We start from the raw sequence: 20,019 nt of genomic DNA, 5'->3' as shown, positions 1-20,019 counted from the left end.
TAATCCTCCCCTGTAAACCAACGTAAGATGATGTCACGCTCTACTGGTATTTTTTTTTTTCAATCTTCTTGTTTGTTTTGGTTTTTTATGACATGCGTGGTCTATCAACTTGTGAATAATAAACTTCATTTGGTACGATGTATTCCGAAAGACACATGGTTTAATGGTTAGTGTAACGTTTATGTTCGTACACTCGTTGCATTCATTTTCGTCACACTCTCGCCGAAATAAAGTACGCCCTCACGTGTCATCTCTGACAGTTGCATGCAAAAACCCTCGATTTCGATTGCAGTCGTGTTGGCTTCGGCAAGTGGCACAACATCCACAGAGCAATGCTTACATAGCATAGCGCGCATAGCCTGTGTAATAAGTGCGATCGGGGAGTCTATGCACCTTCTTGCATGCCGAAACAGAACAATACACACACTGCACTAGCACTGCGCACTATCCACGCATCGTGCTATCAGGATCGGACAACAACGGGCGAGGAAAACATTGCAGCAGTGTGTACGGAGAGACGTCCTGTGCCAGTACCCGTGTATACTGCGACGCGACTACGGCGTTCAGCCGCTCGAAGGTACGGCATCGGCAGGTCGGGAAATTTGCCGCAGTCGTTATTCGCAGTTTTATTCAGTGCTAACATTATGGAAAAGAAACTGAACGTTATTTTTCCTCTTGAAAGTTAAGAGAACACACGACAGAACTGTCCATGGATAATTTCCCGGACATACTTTATCGTATGGGCATCGCATTGACGCTTACGTCGGACGTGTAGCTGCAGTATAACCCAGCGGCGAGCGAAGACAGTTGAAGGGGGAGAACATGGCGTCGGGAACAAGAGGCCCTAAGCTCGTCGCGTTTGCGGCTTCAGCGCTGTGGCTATTACTTATTTTCTCTCGTATCGAAGCTGAGAAGACGAACCAGTCTACAGAACCACAGCAAACTGGCCCAGAAGGTCCCGAAAAAGAGGATACTGCAAACTCTAAGAAAAAGCTACCAGAATTTCCAAACGGAGTCATCAAGTTCAATAACCCAGATTTGTTGAAAGGATTGACGGGCAACGCTCGCCCACCGGCCGCTAACAAACGGCAAAGCTATGCCGTTGTTGAAGCCGAGTTTAGGTCTGGAGTAACAACGAGTCTCATAAGCGAAGCACAAACTTTGGCCAAGAAATTTTCTCAAATTGTTGAAGAGGAACTGGGATACACTTCTATGCAGGTAATTTCATTTTTTTCGTGATTTTCTAGAGTTTCTTAAGTGTATAAATGTCGGCGATAAAACTGAATAAACCATGATCTAACTGAGCCATTCACATCGATATACTAACTGCTAGCCAGGCCAACCACCCGACTACTACTACTAGGTTCCTAATAATACTACTAGCCTCTACATTCCATGATTGGACGTCTACTCTAAAGTGCTTGGATTTGGAATGCTTGTGTATTGTACAATTTGATTGATGCCGATGTGAAGAAAAAGGATAAATTTCGCAAATTGAATCTGTTGACAGTTGTTGTGGAGTTGTTGAATCTGTTGACTGTGTTGTTGTGGAGTTGTTGTTTTTGAAATTTTGATGATACCGGTACTGATACTTCCTCGTGCAGAAATACAGAACTTGAACATCGCAATTTACTGTAGTGTGTCCATCAGTAGATCATGAATTTATATGCTTTGCTGCCATTGAATATTAACACTCAAATCTATTTAGTGTTTGTCCACTGCAGTATCATGCCATGTAACCATGGTAACATACAATTTTTTATTGACTATTGTAGCAGGGCTTGACAATGACATTAGCGATGGTCCGGTGGCCCAATGGCTCAGACAAGTACCTGTGAAATCTTTTGGTGACCCAATCAGGCACTTTGGTTTCAAAATGGATTATTATGTTTGCATTTATTTGGGGCCATTACATTTCTTTTTTGGGCCACCAAAATGTCAGATTTGAAGATTTTAGTGCCATAATGGTCCAAATATGCCATCAGAGGAAAAAACAAAACTAAAACTAGTTAGTGTTTACCATCAAGTTGTGCTATAGAAAAGTGAAAAGAAAAAAAAATGAAGAGTGTACTAAACCTCAATCTGAAATTATCAATGAGCTTTTGAATAGGATAGCCAAAGGCAAACCCAACCAGGTACAAATTGTATTTATCATAGTCAAATGATCTTATTTTGATCATACAAAATGTGTAGCAGCTCAAATGGAAGAGTGAGATCTGAACAGAAAGTGAAATTTGATGGAATTATTGAAATGAAGGGATGAAGAGTATATCTGTCATCTACAATCCATTATGTAATTTGCCTTTGATATTTCCCACCAAGTTTTTCATGATTATGCAAGATAATGCATAAAGACTGAACTGAACTGAACATGCATGTAATGATCTTTAATAGATGCTTACTTTCATTGGTGGTGGAAGAAACAAACGGTCTAGCTTCAAGAAGAAAACATTGATCCATAGTTTGTGACTTTCTACTTTACATCAAGAGGGGATTTTAATGCAAAAACACAGGTTTTAGATAAAGAAGTCAATAAACCATGGAGTACAAAAATAAAGTAAAAGAGCATGTTTGTCATTGTTCTGGTATATTGAGGAGCAACCAAACAGATATGAGAATGGTCAGCAGAAATAAAACTTGTTTTCCTCACTCTTTACCATATGAGTGTTTGTCATGTAAGTTGCATGCAAGAGAGACCCACAAAATGCAAATCTTCTGAGTGGAATAGAGAAGAGGGAGAAAGAAAGAAGGATTTCATGCCAGGCATCTTGGTCTAGGGGTAACTGAGTCCAGCCTTGGCCTTGTAATGGGGTCACCTCTGGAGGGGTAAAGCAAGCTTTTGACAGGGAGAGTAGATCTGGCAGTAGGGGGAAAGATTTTAAATCCCTGTTGCAGGTCATATTGGTACTGTAATGGGATTAGAGAACTGGATTGAATTTTTGGCTGCAGTCCTCCCCTCAACCTGGTCGGGATTACAGCGACATGTTTGTGCCTGAGCAGTTGAAGCAGATTGTTATTAGACGGGAGCAACTGTGTGTGCATAACCTAATTTTTTCTTTTGGAATAATTTGTGTGTGTGTGTGTGTGTGTGTGTGTGTGTGTGTGTGTGTGTGTGTGTGTGTATGTTCCATCAGAACTTCATAATCACGCTTCTCTATTTAGGGCTTATAGTATGATGCTTTGAGAGATGAGAATTAGACATTGTGTGTGAGGGAATGTATTTTTCATATCTGAATTTCTTATTCAGGTTCATAATTTGACAGCAATAAGTTTAGAATTAAGAAAAGAAGCAGGTTTGCGACGCAGGTCTTTGACAATGACATTTTCTAGTGTCTGCTGTCGTGAGTGAAAGTAGGATGACCTATTGAAAAGACACTATTAAGATAGCAAACAAATCTCATCAGGTCTACATATTTCTATCTGAATCAGCTGATCTCAAGTTGGCCTTGAGATGGCAAAACAATGTTTTGTCAAAAATGTAGGAAAGTTGACTTTACTCACATATGTACAGTCAACCTTGCCTATGAAAAGTTGAATCTGTTTGGACTACGAGAAATAGCTTCGACTTAACCTTGTAAAGGCATAATTTACCATCTGCAGATGAAATAAAAACCCAGCATTAATGCTTCAAAATACTTCCAAAATGTGAGTTAGGGATAGAAACAACTACAAGTGTAATGTAGAAATTTGAATCATTTTTGTATGTTAAACACACAAAATGTGAATAATGAAAATTTTTCCAGACTAATCCGTCTACAGTTATGGTTTATTTATAAAATAGTGATATTTCCTTATATTTTAGGTTCTATTGCAAAATTCTTAGATGGTAGGATGTTTTGTGATACAATTGACCAATACAAATGCATCAAATGTGATATCTTGAACATTTTTAAAATCACTGCTCCCAAAGGTAAACAGGACCTTTAAGAGAAAATTTGACTTAGTAATGAAGGATTAAAATCAGTAGGATATAAAGAGAAGAGGACTTGAAAAGACCTTTAACTTTAGACGATTATTCGACTTACATTGTATGCGAGGTCGACTTGAGTAAGGTTGACTGTATTTCAATTTGTGATCTAATCTAATATTAAAATCTTATCTAATCTAATCTAATCTAATCTAAGAGTGATCTAATCTGAGCTGTAAATGTGTTTCAAAATAGCTTTGCATTTATCAACTCTACACAAACATGTTTCTGGCTCAAACTCATTTGTGATCACACTTTTGTTGCCATTTTAGAGGCTTGTTTCTAACCCCATAGGCCTATAATCAAAACAGCATTGTGTTTATCAACTGCCCAAAACTCCCTGCAAGTGTTGTTTGGAAACCTTAACTCTCCAACAGAAGTGAGTTGATACAGTACAATGCACCCAACGTGACCCAAGAACAACTGGAATGGACAATGTGCTTGGTAGAAGATTGGTGCAACTCTACTTTTAGTCAGCTAGCAAGAGAGTAAAGTTATGAGACATGCTTTGATATGATCTGAAAGTAGACCAGGCTGCCATAGCAGCTGGGAATATTTACTCCTGGGATGAGTGTACAGGCCAGGTATGAATGTTTTGAAAAGAGAGAATGTTGAGATGTGAGTTTTCTTCAGTTTTCTTCAAAGAGAGAATGTTGCCAGGTCCAGGGGATGATACACCTGATGCAGGTGGCCCAACTGACAATGTACAATGTATGACAGTGTATGTACTTCACTGCTTGTGGGGAAATTGTGAGCTGCCACCATGTCCTGGAACTACAACTCACAGAATGATGTCAGGGGTGTCTGGAACCAAGTGATAGTCAGGACAATTTCTTTTTTTCTTTGTGATCAGTATTAAAATGCATGATGTAATGATGCAAACACTCAATATCCTTCAAATTCTGGATCCGCATTACTCTGAAGTCTGGGCAAGAGAGACTAGCGCATAGAGTGTAAAATGCAATCTATGTGAACAATGGCAGTCTTTGCGAGATACCGGTGAATGGGACTCCTTTTGGAGCTAGGGAACAACAAAGCACCTTGGCTTCCCCCCTTTTCTGGGTGTATTAAACACCATTCATTGGGCCGTGATCGCCTGCCACAAGCCATTAAGTTTCGGGATTAAAGAGGTGGAGGGGAGGCATGTGCATACGGACAGGGAATATGACTTGTACCTATACCAGTGCCACCCAGAAAGAAGCCCATTAAAGGTCTGATGATGGGTTTTTGGGGTGACCTCACCTGTTTTGCAATGTACAAGTGTATTGTCCAATACTGGGTTAATGCGGGATATGAAGATGGTATCTTCTTGCTCATTAACTCTAAGTCTAATTTGTTGAGAAAAGGTGTGCATTTATGCCACTGAAATGATGCTTAACCAAAGATACATTTAACTTGTTATGTCGTAGGCAATGAGGTGAAATAAGAATCCCATTTATAAGACTGTATAAAACATAAAATCTACAATGAAATTGGGGTACACCATGTACCTTGTATCTCCTCCTCAATACAAATAATTCCATATTTTTTGAGTACAGTGTAATCTCAACAAACATAACACAGGTGCACAAGTGCTGAAAGATAAATTATCCCTGTATGCCCAATTTATCACTTTTTATTCAAACACTTATTTTGTTGTTTCTTGTAATTGGCTCAATTATTGTGACATTAAAGGGTGTATTTATTGATTTTTTTTTCTTATGGGCTGTGATAAACCTGTGTAGATTTACACTGTATGTTTGCAAAATTTCATTTCTCAGCGTATTAGTACTCTTTCAAGTTTGCTCAGTGACATATTAAATGTGTTGTGACATATTTGCTCACATGGTGTAAAATATCCATTTTCCCCTCAAATTGATGCAGGGCGGGGATTATGTTCTGCTCGGTGTAGCAGAACAAAACTCATCCCATTTTCTGCATCATTTGGTAGGCTAAGTGTCCTTTCCTTTCTTCTGATATAGAAAATTATAAAGCAGTTTCTCTTTTCTTTTATTTTCCATTCCCCATTTTTGATTGTGTGTGTGTGTATGTGTGTATGTGTGTGTGAGTGTGTGTGAAGGGGGGGGGGGATTATATATTTTTGTTTGGAATATATATTTGTTTTTTATAATTCGTGTACTTTATGCCTAAACAGGTATTGGGGCCTACTCAAAGCAGCCATGGGATTCATTATGACATGTCTCACATTTGAGTCTTTTATACAAGCTTTATTATACAAAAAAAAAGTATTTTACCTCCAAAACATTTACCAGTTATGACGCGTGCAAGGGTAAGATTCTGATACCCTACAAGTAAGTTATCTATCACCAGTATGGTAATGTAAAGTTCTAATGTCGTGAAGGTATTCAATTACATGTACATTAAATTGATGTATGAAATGTACAACCTGTAGGCCTATGCATGAAGTGATATCACAATGATCAACATGACCAAAAAAGGTCCTTTTTTAAATGGTCAAGTTTTCTAATCAAGGAGTCACTGGTGTCAGACAAATAATGATATCCTTCTTGCAGTACTTTATTCTCTTTTTCACCCTTCATTTATTCAAAAGACTGTTTTTCTTTCAAGGCCCATTGTATCCAAAATTCTTACATGTACATTTACAATGTCTGTCTTACACAAGTTCTTTTTAAGAAGTTAAATCTCAGTGAAGAGTGTTAAATGTTTCATAACATTATTCATAAAACTCATGTGGGGCAACTCCGATTGTCAGGGATTATAATGCATATTTTTAGAAAGAAAATGTGTTTTTCCTGTCTTATTGATTGTGATAGGAGGAGTTGGCCCACGTTTGCACTGCACTTTGAATAAGTCAAAGCTACAAATGTACCCCTTCAGAAAGAAGTACAGGTGAACCGGCGCAACACTATGGATACTTTTGTTGATATGTGTCGGGGGAAAAAAATATGCTGTAAACTTTGCTCTTTTGAGATTGACAGCATTGTATTGATTGGGGTTGGGATGTAGGTAGGTGCCTACCCTTTGCTAATGCCTTTGTAAAACATTTATTTCTATAGATGTTGAGGTGCTCTATCTTTCTATTGACATCATATTGAGTATCTGTGAAGTCATGGCATTCAGATGTGTGATGATTAAAAAAAAATGTTAGAGCATTCAGACTCACTGCTGTGTCACAGCAATTGTTCAAAGTGCGTTCAGACTGTATGCCCTGCTTTTGAACGAATACTGTAAAACACGATAGTTTCGCAGCATGACATTTTGGTAAATTGGAGCCGACAGCCTTTTTTCGCGGCATGAAATTTTCGCGAGTTGCCTCTAACATTCAATGTGTATAGTATAGTCAAGAACTTTCACATGCATTTTAGTTTTGCAAATCTTGGCTATCGCAAAATTCGCGAAATTAAAATGCATGCGAACATTCCTTGCTTTACAGTAGCCTACATGACATTTGTATCAATGGAAGTTAATGTGTACAAAATGAATGATGACTCTCACTCGTGCAGTATGAATGTTGGTAACGCTTTGCTGCATTGACAAAGTTTTCATACAAATTTTAGATTTTGAAGGTTGGTAGGGTCAACTATGGACATGCTGTGCACAGGCTATGCTCAGATACAGGCATCAATGTTTGACTGTTTGGACAGTAGTATACAGTTTTGTGCATGATCTTTGCATTTATCAAATCTATTCTATGCAAGTCAATTGAAAAAAAAAATGTTTCAGCACGAACGCATTCAGACTATAAAAGTAAATTTTAAACTGAATTGTTTCCACATTCACACTGAATTGAAATTAGTACTTTTTAGTGGGGGGAGGGGGGGCAATCTCATACAACACACACACACAACAACAACAACACACACATACGAATATGGGTCTATACAAGAGAAAAGACAAGCTCAGGAATGCTTCGTAGGCCACTCAAGCATCAGAGTTTACAAGTCTTCATCCCTCTTGATGAGTCAAGAAGAATTCCTGTCAGGAGGTGTCCTTACAACCACTCAGAGAGGGATATTTCTCTTGTTCCCCGGCCACTTAACTTAAAACGTGAGTGAGTCCGAGCAGCCAGCGTGCCCACAAAATTATGACTAGTCTTGGACAATGCAATGGGCTGTTTGCACAAAAAGAGCAACTCTCCTCAACAGCACTGGCCTTCTCCTCGCAGTGACCTCGTTAAAGCTCGGTTTTATCACTCCGGGCAGAGCCATTAGAGACTTGGCAAACAGGGGTTTATGGCAGAAAAAATAAAAAAAAAGAAAAAGAAGAAGAATGAAAATAGAAAAAAGGGAGAAATAGGCAGGAAAAATATATGCCAGCAGGACCTGTTTTTGATAGTTTGGTGGAGGAATACCTTTGAAGGAATAAAGATTTTTTTTTCTCAAGGTTTTTTTGTTAAGTTATCAGGTATACATCTCAGCTGCATCAATGGAATGCCCCCCCCCCTCTCTCCCACCCTTCTTATGTATTGAACAGTTGCACACAGTTATTATGCGGTCAATTCTACTTAATATGGAATAACATATCCCCAGGGAAGGATCATGTTTGAATGAGGAAAACAACTTACTTATATAATTTCTAATATGATTTTATTTCAAAGGGGCATTCTGGACAATTTTCATAATTTCACATCATGTAGTACATAAACTGACAGATCCATGTATAGACTTGTGGATAGATAGATTTTATAGTTTTGAGAGAAACCAATACTCTGAAAAAAACTTTTCCACAAATTACACAGAACAATGTTGATGACATGGGAGACTCAAAAATGTAGCAGTGTAATTGCATTACAATAGAGCCTTTAGACCACTTGCTTTCAGTTCACCTGTGTATAATCTATGCATGCCTCCTTCTTTTGTTTTGCTTCCTTGAGCCCCAACTCATGCTTTCTTATGGTGAGGCTGCCATGTCATTATCCTTGTTCAAATTGCAATTTGTTATAACTGAAAACATTCTTATTCCTCATAAAATCCCAATCAATATACATTCTGAAACTCTGTAGGACCTACTCAGTACCTATTGTAAAATAGACATCATTCATTAACTGCTGTTGTTGAAACTTTTTTACTTGCAGAATTGTTTTAGGTGTGCTGTAAAAGTGACAATTTTCATATAATTATAAACTATGGTCCTACATTGTAATCAAGTGGAATGAATTAGGCCTATAGGCTACATGTGTTTACAGTTTCTTTGACTGGGCATACATTTCTACAAGTACATTGCATTAAAACAGTACAAATTAATGCAGACAAGATATTGTAGATAATATTGCTGCTAATATACCTTCATTTTAAAGAGCATTTTTTTTAAATTTTGATGTGACATGCACAAAGAACTTCATGCAGTGAAATATCCATGTCTGCAGTAGATTGCCATTTGTTTAATGAATTAGTTAAACTACAGCAGCATTTTAACATATCTCTGTGTGACAGAAAAAAACATTTCCATCACAGAAAACACAAGAATGCTCAAGGAAGACATGATGATATCACACAGATTTTATCGATGCTGTGAATGTTATTTTGGTAATTATGAAGAAAGTGATATACCATTGTTTAAACTGCATTGCATTCTATGCATTGTATAATGCTTAATAATGCCATTATTGTGTGGTTGAAGCTACATTGTATCCTCATGTTTATTATATGTAGCCTGTTATCTGTCACTTCATATACACACCTGTAGTCCATTATCATACTGCAGCCCTCTCAAAAATACCAATATGTTTTATAGATACTGGTGAAGAGAGCATGGAAAGACGACTAGACTACCACACAAGGCAGGAGGAGCTGCCTTTTTAGTCATGCAAGGACGAGTCGCCTCTTAGACTTATTATGCAGGCGAGTGTTTGATCTGATGTAGCGCGACTTTGACTTTCCTGAGTCCATATTTGCCGGGCTCCTAACTGCTTTTGTGGTGCCAGGGCCCCATAAACATCCCTCTGTTTACTGTGTGGTGGGACTATTGTTGTGTGCACGCTGGATGCAGTGTACACCGCAAAAAGGAAATGTGGCCACAGTTTTTGGTACTATCTGTACATGTGTGTGTATGTGTGTGTGTGTTGTATGTGAGCTTGCATGTGTGTTTTGCTTGCAGAATTTTGAGCATATTTTAAACTAAAATGTAGGTAGTTGAGCACAGTATTTTCAGCCTCCTAAACCGGGTTGATGGGCTTTACCACGATAAAACCTTACCGTTCAGTAACACACATATTTCATTCACATCTTTTCATTAAAATTAGAATTCTGAGTCATAAGATGAAACATATAGGCCTAAAGGATCAGTGATTGAAAGGATATATTGTAGGATACCGCAAGAAAAGCTTTCAGAACAAAGTTTACCCATTTTATCTGGACACTTTTGTGTACATCAAAAAACGTTCGCATGTAACCTTAGAAAAATTCCTTTGTCACCACTGTTCAAGTAAGAATGTCTTCTTTTGTAATATGATTCCTTTATATGTTTCCTGAACAGATGGTTGGAGATAGAGCTCTGTGTTTCTGAGGTATAGTTCCATTCTCTGTCGTTTACGCTGCCCAAGGAGCATTGAAAACAAAACTGTTTGGATCTATCCATCTTTCATGTGGATTGTATAATTTGATATGATTCAGTCTCAGTTAATGCATAGAAATGCCCTCCGTTCTTTACCCCCCCCCCCTTCACACATACCCGAGCACCACCACCATTCATCTACATAAACGGTAAATATAAAATCAAGATAAACCTGTTTGCCGTAGTGATTATAGACCCAGATAGGCTGCAAACTCCTTACCACTATAAGCCACAACTTCTTTCCTCCCTTCAGAAAGAAAGAGAGGGAGAGATAGAAGGAGAGAGAGATGGAGGGGGTGAGAGAGGGAGAGCGATGGAAAAGGGAATGCTAGAAATATGTGAGAATTAGAAATTGTTCCCTTCATCCCAATTCTTGAATCATGCCTTGCGTTTTATCGTGAGCCATTGTTTGATCCCCTTTTCTTCCGCACACTTGATCTTCGATGATATCTGAAGGTGTTTTCCAAGGTCTGTGTGGTTTGATATTTCACATGCACCTAAACAATTTTATATGGCTGTGTACAATAGTGGATGTGAGTATTCAAAATGTTTTCATATTGTACACTGGCATACAGGCATGATGTGCATGGAAGCCATGCTGTGTAGAGAGTTTTCTATTGCCAAAAACTTAGGGAGGTATAGAATACATGCTGCATTATTTTCATTACATTGAAAGGCTTAAAGTTGACCCATCCCTCCATCAATCACTTCGTTTATTTATATTCAATCGGGAGTCAGAAGTTGATGCTGCCTCTTTTGCTTAATCTTCCATATCATCCCAAGAGAGAGTGCTGAGTAGAAAATCTGGACTCTGAAATGTTTAGGCCTTTTAGGGTGATGACATTTATTCATATTGCTTGTTGAGTAATGCTACAAATATGCCTGCAAGCAATATTTTAAACCCCTCTTTCTTGTAATTTTTACATTTTTTTTCCAACTTCCTTGTTGGCATGTCCTATTCCATACTGGGCTTTCATAGGGAGAACATTCCTGAAACTGTTATTTTATTGCAAATTACAGAGATTGTCTCTTCTATTTATTACCATGAAGCTCCATGCTTTCACAACCTTGTTTTAAATTCGCTTATCTTCCTGCTGTCATGAAGTGGTTTAAATTCCCGAAAATTAGAGTTATTTGAGCAAAATGTAAACATGATCGCCATTTTCCAACTTTTCTCATATCTGAGTAGCAGAGATTGAACAGCAAAAAAGCAATTAAATGCGGAGTAGATAGAACTTCTTTTTTGTTTTTTGATCGGAGATTTTCATAAACTGAGATTTGTAACATCACAGTAGTCAAATCTTTTGCAAGGAATAAACACTGCAGATGTGTACCAGTTGAATGATGCCTCAAGGAGTAACACAGGAAAATAACGCTGTTGTTTTAGTGGTGGTTATTTGCTGCATGAGGACTCTTGAAATGCATGGTTTGCATGTCTACAACCAAGTTTGACATTTTTGGGATGAATATTGGAGGTGGATGGATTTGGTTTTGTTGTTGGCAATTTGCTACTTCTTTCAAGGAAAAGAATTAAATGAACAGGAGTGTATGATGTAGCAAGTGTAAATTCTTGTGGCTTCTAGCTATTCAGTGTCTCAAGCCTCCCCAAATGTTAGATTTTGAAACAAGCTTCTCAGAAAAGGAAGAAGGAAGAAGAAAGAAAGAAAGAAAAAAAACTCCCCTCTTTTCCTGCACCTTGCATATTTTCATGCGCTTGCAAAAATAAATGGAACTGGACAACTTGGTTTAATGGCGATGGGCTTTCAGCAGTAAAAACCACAATAAAAGCTGACAGAAAATTGCCTCGAATTTATGACATGTTCGGGCTAAAAGCGACACAAGACCAGAGTCAGAAAGGTCATTGATTTTATTTCAATCAAAGAAGAAAAATACTGCCGCCATCTCCATATATATCTGAATTAATGCAATTTTGTGTTTGCTTGGGAGCTCAGCCGGCAGGAAAGCAACTGCATTGCGTGTACAGGAAATGCACGGAACATGTCTGTGCACATTGCAGAGGTAACTTGCACTCAAACTTTAAGCACGCGCTTTGTGGATATGTTTTTAGGTTGATCAAAGTGGCAGTGCCACATATTGTTGCAAGTATGTACTATATGCCAAAAGTGCAGAAAAACAGCAAAGAAAAGAAGTTAAGATTCAAAGATATATTTGTTTTCCTGTGATCGAAAGAAGAGCTGCCCTCACATGAAAGTTATCTCAGGATTATGAAATAAGACTCAAGTTGATTTTTCCATTTATTTTGTTTAGAAAACTCTAGATTGGCTGAGAGGAAAAAAGAAATGCAGAGATAGAATTGGGGATGACTCAGGGATAGGGATAACTTACAAAGATTGCAAAATATATTGTGTACCAAAACAAGAGTACTTGTATAAAACAAAATACAGAGGGAGGAGAATTTTTCTTCTTCATTGCGACCATGGGAATACAAGTTGAGTTGTTTATTTTCCGTAAGGATTGACGTGTGTGTCTGATGCAATATCTTCATGTATGCAACAGATTTGTGCTTCCATTGTTGTATAATGCTTGATCTGTACATGTATGCTGCATTATGTTATGAATGGTATGTAGTATGCTCATGTTTTATTAAAAGCGAATGTATGTCATGGCGAGAAATGTAATTTCAAATGAAGCTAGTGAAATCCAATGTCAAGTACAATATAAAGGGAAATTATTCTTACCCCGTTGAGGACGAGTCCCGAGTATACTCGGGCAAGTGTTTATGGGAAATGCGTGTTGTAGCAAAATTCAGTCCATCCTCAAGCTCAACAAGTTATTAACATGTTTTCAAAAGTTATTGTAACATGGCTGCCAGTGGGACCAATATGTACATGATAGTCCTGTTTGGTGCTGTATGTGACATTGACATCACCCATTCAAAGTATGCTATTTGCCGAGTATGATTGATAGTACATTTTTCAGTCAATTGAACAAAGGAATCAAGTGTTTATGTTGTATGACAGTATGTTTCCAGAAGTTATCCCTTGGGACTTTGCATCCCGGTTTAATTTGAAAATTGGTTAATTTCACACTCAAAACATGTCATGGACAAATATATTTGAGATAACTACATTGATATGGACATATCATGAATGATTTATGAGCATTCCGGTTTTCTGCTTATTTTTAAAATTTCTGCATTTTGCACAAGTTTGTAAGTATTGCATGTATTTTACAATGTGCCTGGAATACTTGTTTCTTGGCGGGTAGGGCCTATACACTTTACTTTTTTAAATGAAACTATAACTGTTCACATACGGACAAAACAGGAATTGGGCTCTAGCGCTTTTATAAGTAGGCCTATGTCATATAACATGACTTTTCTGTATGCTGTTCAGCCCATTGACATGTTGTAATACCACAGGATGTCCCTGGTTTTGGGCTATAACTCCCTGTGCATTGCAGAGTGAGGTACAGTGTACATTGTACAATGTAAATGTCTGCTTTCTTCAGCATCTCTGCTTCCGAAGCTGCCCCCCTTTTCCCTTTTTGCCTGCTTTGACAAGGTAAAGCAGTTAAGGTGCTTTCGTGGGCCATCTATTGGCCGCGCACGCTCCATCAATTTTGCGGGGATGCTTTCCCCCGTCGGTTTCTGTTCAGGTAATTTACAGCATTCAGTGTGCGGCAAAGGCCAGTGGATACCTTTACTAGCCTGTAGCCAGGTTACATTGGCTGTGATTAGCATAGATGGCCTGTAGTCTGCATATCAGTCCCACCTACTGGGAATTGTGTTTGGAGCTGTTGCAGGTGCAATGTAGTGCCAATGGGGAGACCCCTTTGTTTGATGCCTCTGTGCACTTTCATGGACCCTAATATCCATGTTGGCAGGGAGTGTACTGTTCTTCCCATTCAGTACATTGAAATAATTACATTACTGTACTTGATCTACAGCCCCATGATATTGGCTTTGTGTGCCCCTAGTGCCTTTTTATATGAGGTTATCAGATCATGTTTACAATATGAACCATCATTTTGGCCAGGGAAAGACTTCTCCATATTTTCCCACTCATATTGAAAATATATGAATGCAGATGCCAGAAATCTTTGTGTGAAAAATATTACAAAATAGTTCAATGTGAAGTGTTAGTAGCCCATGCCCTTTCTTCCAATTATGGGTATTATAATTTTACAAGTGAAAAGTGAGCTTATGGGGCCTACAACTGTACATTGTACGTAGATTTCAGTGCATGTTGTTTTAGTGTGAGTTGTGTGCACACTGCACATTGCACCATGCCAGTAAAATTGGACGACATCCCTGCAGCATAACCCTTTCATCTACTGTATCTTGGTCATTACTCTAGATTTATTATAATTTGAAGAGATGTGTTTGTTTTTCTTTTACCCATTTTTCTCTGAAGGCTGCTGGTATATCAATTCTTATGACTCATGATGCAGGTATATTCTAGGGATCCTTAAATGTACATAACATCGGTGGTCATCCAAACCGTTGTATATCCCAATTTTCGCTCAAATTTTCGATTTCGAGATTTTCAGTCATTTCGATAGTGGACATTCCATGATACATTTTGTGAAGTTCTCAGTTTCTAATTTGATATAATTTTGTGTAATCACTTTTATATAGAGTCTTGTCATTTCCCCAAAGGCACGCGTGTTAAAAACAGCAATATGCCGTCCTCTCATATATAACACCGTTTGGATGACTGCAAACACAGTCCGCACGGTCAATCAAACTGTTGTATATTGGGCGCATTGACTTTGCGTCTAATGTTTCTAGTGATATACGATGGTTCAGAGACCCCAAGTACTGTGCACGTGGTCAACAGAACTGTCTTATAATGGCAAATGAAAATGGTCTTTGCAACTTCTCCCCCCCCCCCAAAGAAAAAAGACATGCATGTAGCTCTCTTTCAATTTTCCGCATAATTCCTAACCATATAATTCGCCGAAAACGTCACACGTTAGAGTAAGAATTAAAGACTGACATATTACAAAAATAATTGGAAATGCCAGACCTAAAACTGTAGCAATCGTGATTGAAAAATGGGTAAACTTCAACTTGATTATCTCGAAATATCATTTTTACGCTAAAATTGCATATATTACGACAGTTTGGATGACCCCCGATGAAATAAAAAGGCATACAGTAATCAATTTTATACATTTAGTATTACTACACTGAATCAGGCAAGATAATTAAAGAGAGAATTGAATTGAAACAGTAACAATAACAACAACAGCAGCAAATTTTGATGTGATGCCCAACAGCTTGGGGAATTGAGCGGACAAAACACCCAGTCTCCTTTCCCCAGTGTAGCCAAAGCAATTAAATGGTTAACCCTATGTATTGTGAGGAGTGTTAAATGCGTAAAGGCACTGGGCATGAGACTAGGCCAATACACCGGGAGGCAGTGCCATTCCACACAAAGCATTCAATCTCCCCGAGTAATTGTTCTTCCTACAACCAGCACCAAGCATACATGAGGCTATAATATTATGAGAAAGTAGAGGATGGAGGGGGGTGGGGGTGGGGGGGGGGGGGAGGAAGAAACAGAAAAAAAAGGGATTTAGAAGAGGAGAAGGAGAAGGAGAGGGAGAGATGGAGTGGAAGAGAATGGGGGAAGGAAGAATAATGTAGAAGAGGAAAAGATAGTAGGATATAATGGTAAAGAAAAGCACAGCTGATAGATAGGCTGCCATTTTGATGTTTAGATTATTAGGAAGAAAGAGAGTGATACAATACATTGCATAGCAGATGGAAGTGTATAAATGTGATAGATAACTTTAAAGGTACTCATAGCTGAATCATATGACTGGTATGTTATACAAGGTGTGTGTATTTGAAATGGAAAAAAAAAAGTGTGGTAAAGATATTCTACAAAAGGTTAGAGATGCAAATGTAAGGGGAATTTCTTGCATGAAAAAATAAAGATACAAGTCTCAAGATTGATAATAGACCAAAAAGAAGGAATGATAGAAAGAGAGAGAGAGAGAGTGAAGGAAGGAAGGAAGGAAGGAAGAAGATGAAACGGTGATAGGAAAATAAGGGTGAGGCAGAGCGGAGGAAGAGAAGGGGTTCTGGCCCCAACAAAAGGTCCAATTGCTTAATCTTTGATCTCTTTTACTAACATGGTCCAATTGTGCCCTCATACATTGTGTGTGTGTGTGTGTGTGTGTGTGTGAGTGTGAGTGAATGTGTGGATTTTCTCCTTTTGATGGGGGGGGGGGGGGTAATAGGAAAGGATCCTTTGTATTGTGATGGGGGTCCTGGCTGTAATGAATGACCTTCTTTCGGGTAAGAAATAATTATCACGTGAAAGGGCATGTCAGGGCTACTGGGAAAGAGAAAATGGTATTAGCTGGCTGGATTCCCCTCCTTTTTGGGGTGAGCTGTGATGGTAGATGGTAAATTTATCAAATGAAAAGGAGGAGAAGAAAAAAAACACCCTCATTCCAGTTCAAATTGGAGAAGATAATGCCATATTCTCCATATTTTTGATGCATGAAATGTAAACAAACAATACTATCTACAAGTATGTAGGCCCTATACATGCAGTACACATTTGATACTTACATCAAATTTGTGTTTGTGTGTGTGTGTGTGTGTGTGTGTTTGTGCTGGAATGAATTTTAGCAGGGAGATACAGGCCTATAACATAAAATTTGCTGCTCCATGCCAGCATGGGCTTAGCTCATAAAAAAAAAAAAGAGTGAAAGAAATCAGACAAGGGGGAAAATAGGCAGTATGACAAGTTTGAATATCTGTCTCCAAGTCATTCCTTCCTTAATACTGCAGAGTCAGCATGTGGTGTTAACAAAGGACAAGTGAGAAAGCATTTTTCTTTTTTTTTAAAGAGATGGATGGACAGAATGAGACAGAAGATCTGTGGTTGAGATTGGACATGAAAGGTTGAGAAATACAAACTGGGCATGGCTATATTGAGGAATATATAGAAATGTTATGTGAAGAATGAAAGAAATATGAATATAACAATTATAGTAGAGAAAGGGAAAAAATTATTTGAAAAATTCAATTGTGGAAAGAGAGAGATAAAGTAAATCACAGGCATGGGGAGGGTGAGAGAAACAGAAAGGTAGATATGAACAAGGCCAGGAATATACCAGGAGAGAGAGAGGGAGAAAAAGATGGAAAGAAAAGAAACATAGAGGAGAGAGAGAGAGATGAAGAGAGCAGGAGAGGGAGAGAATGAAAAGGGTCTGCAGTTTTCTCGCCCTGCATTCTGTCAAAACAGCATGACTGACCCGCAACTTGAACTTGCAGGATTTAGGAAAGAGGCAGAAAATGAGAGTCCCATCTTATGAAAACACCTGGTTTCCCGTTGCATGGCTGCATCCCAAAAGGCAGATTACAGCACTCGCTGGATGAAAGGATTTGGTTGGTGATGAGTGGAACAATGCATGCTATACCCAATCCTGTTCCTTTTTCAAGGAGATTTATTTCTTTTTTCCCCAGCTATTAAAACAGGGGTGTAGTTTTGAGAAACCATCAACAAATCATATATTTAATAGGTTCTTTTTGTTCATGATGGTTATGCTGAAGACACTGATATCTTTTATTTCATCATCTGCGTTTACATGGTTATCATTTCCACAAATAGATATATTGCATTGTATGATATATTTAAGAATATTGTTTTATTGATTGTGACTATTATCGTAAAATCATTTTACTTTTTTACTACTTTTACTGCTGTTGCTGTTATCATTGTTATCACAATTATGATCACCATCATCATCATTACCATCATCATCATCATAATCACAACCATTGCTGCCTTTCCATTCTCAGCAAAGTCCAGCATAATTGAATACAGGATTATAACTGGTGCATATGTAGACTGATTTGCATTCAAATGTATGCACAATAATGAGAAATTCACTGACTCTGTCTAACAGCAATTATTAACACATGCATGCATACATGTACACACATGGATGCTTACATTGTACAGTTGAACCTCTCGTATCCGGACAAGTCGGGACCGGGGCTCCATCCGGATAAGGGATTTGGCCGGATACGGGAGACTCAATGCTTTATACATGTACATATACATACACATGTACTGATGTAGCCCATTGTAGTACCACATGTAGTAATGTGTATACTGCAACCTTTTCATTGTTACACTCAGTAACAGACCTGTATACTGCAACCTTTTCATTGTTACACTCAGTAACAGACCCCAAAATAGAGGTTCGTGTTTGCAAGATTGAAATCATTTTCTTTTATAAATTCTTGGGATGATTTACCTAAATAATTATTAAGAAATGTATCAAGTATATGTAATTCATGTGTGTTTGTGTAGGAGTTCTCAAGGAGTTGGGAATCCCCCTTTCCTCCCGTAATTATTAAAAAAAATATAAAAAAATCACGGCGAGATTGAGTCCGGATAATAGAGAGATCCGGATAAAGGGAGGCCGGATAATAGAGGTTCAACTGTAGATACAAACCGCAAGATTTCTCCTGAATCTGATGATGTGCATGTACTGCTCACTGCATCTTAGACTTGTAGTGCATGAACATTTTAGTTGTTATTCAATTTCCAGATGACAGAGAAAGGAAAATGTGTAGATCTAGAGATGATAGCATTTTCTTCAATTGGTGGTGATGGGAGAGGGAAGAGGGAGGGGGGGGGGGGGGGGGGCAGGGAGATGGGAGGGGGAGATGGCCAAGGGTATCTAATATGATAAGTAGATGAAGCCAGAGAATATGTGGAGGGCAACTGCTGGTTGTTAAATTGGACAGCCCACGACCTCCCACTGTTCCTAGACGTGGCTTGCCTACTGGTCCTGTCATGTGGGTCTTATGAGGATGACAGGGAGTCCTGACCACACTCCTACCCCCAGTGGGAAGATACTCAGAGGAGAAACATTCTCAGGAGAGAAAAGACAGACCCAGCTTGTTTGAAGTCGCATAGCCCACACTTTGTTCTCTTTCCACCTCGCTGCATGATTATACCCTTCACATCTACTGCAGACCAACTTCATGTAGGCCCGTTGGTTATCCGTTGGAATCTTTGAATAATTTTTTCGAAGAATTCTGGGCCCCATTTCATAAAAGATGTTAGGATAGCATCTCTTGCTGGAGTGGCAACTTCCAATAGCAATAGCCAATCAGGAAGCTGGATTCTTGTCGTTACTATGACAATTGCCATTCCAGCAAGAGTTGCTACCATATCAACTTTTCATGAAATGGGGCTCAGATGTGTAGCAGTGGTGGATTTATGCCTCACATACTGTAAAACGAGGAATGTTCGCGTGCATTTTAATTTCGCGAGCGCCAAGATTCGCGAAATTAAAATGCATGTGAAAGTTCTTGTCTACACTACATGCATTGAATGCCAGTGGCAGTTTGCGAAAATTTCATGCCGCAAAAAAAGGCCGTCGGCTCCAATTCGCGAAAAATTCATGCCGCGAATATATCATGTTTTACAGTACTTTGTATGAAAAATGGGAGATGAAAGAGGATGAAAATAAACCGTGGAAAAAGCCATACTGTTGAGCGTCTCTAACTGTATGGGCAGTATGGTGGCATGTGCCTT

The 20,019-nt window shown here is 38.6% G+C and overlaps 1 protein-coding gene across 1 annotated transcript in view; it reads left to right on the top strand.

The window, feature by feature from the left end:
* The first annotated feature begins 578 nt into the window (after positions 1-578).
* The window catches only part of LOC139715521 (VWFA and cache domain-containing protein 1-like), an 83,456-nt gene continuing 64,015 nt past the window's right edge, over positions 579-20,019 (top strand). Inside the window, exon 1 of the mRNA XM_071627088.1 lies at positions 579-1,218. Coding sequence (XP_071483189.1) covers positions 823-1,218 — 396 coding nt within the window. The 5' untranslated portion in view covers positions 579-822. The remainder of the gene's footprint in view (positions 1,219-20,019) is intronic.

This window comes from Diadema antillarum, unplaced genomic scaffold (genome assembly GCF_040938485.1).
Source record: "Diadema antillarum isolate AM-2024a unplaced genomic scaffold, OU_Dant_1.0 scf00000049, whole genome shotgun sequence".
NCBI classification, from domain to species: Eukaryota; Metazoa; Echinodermata; class Echinoidea; order Diadematoida; family Diadematidae; genus Diadema; species Diadema antillarum.
This window is presented reverse-complemented; position numbering and strand designations above follow the sequence as displayed.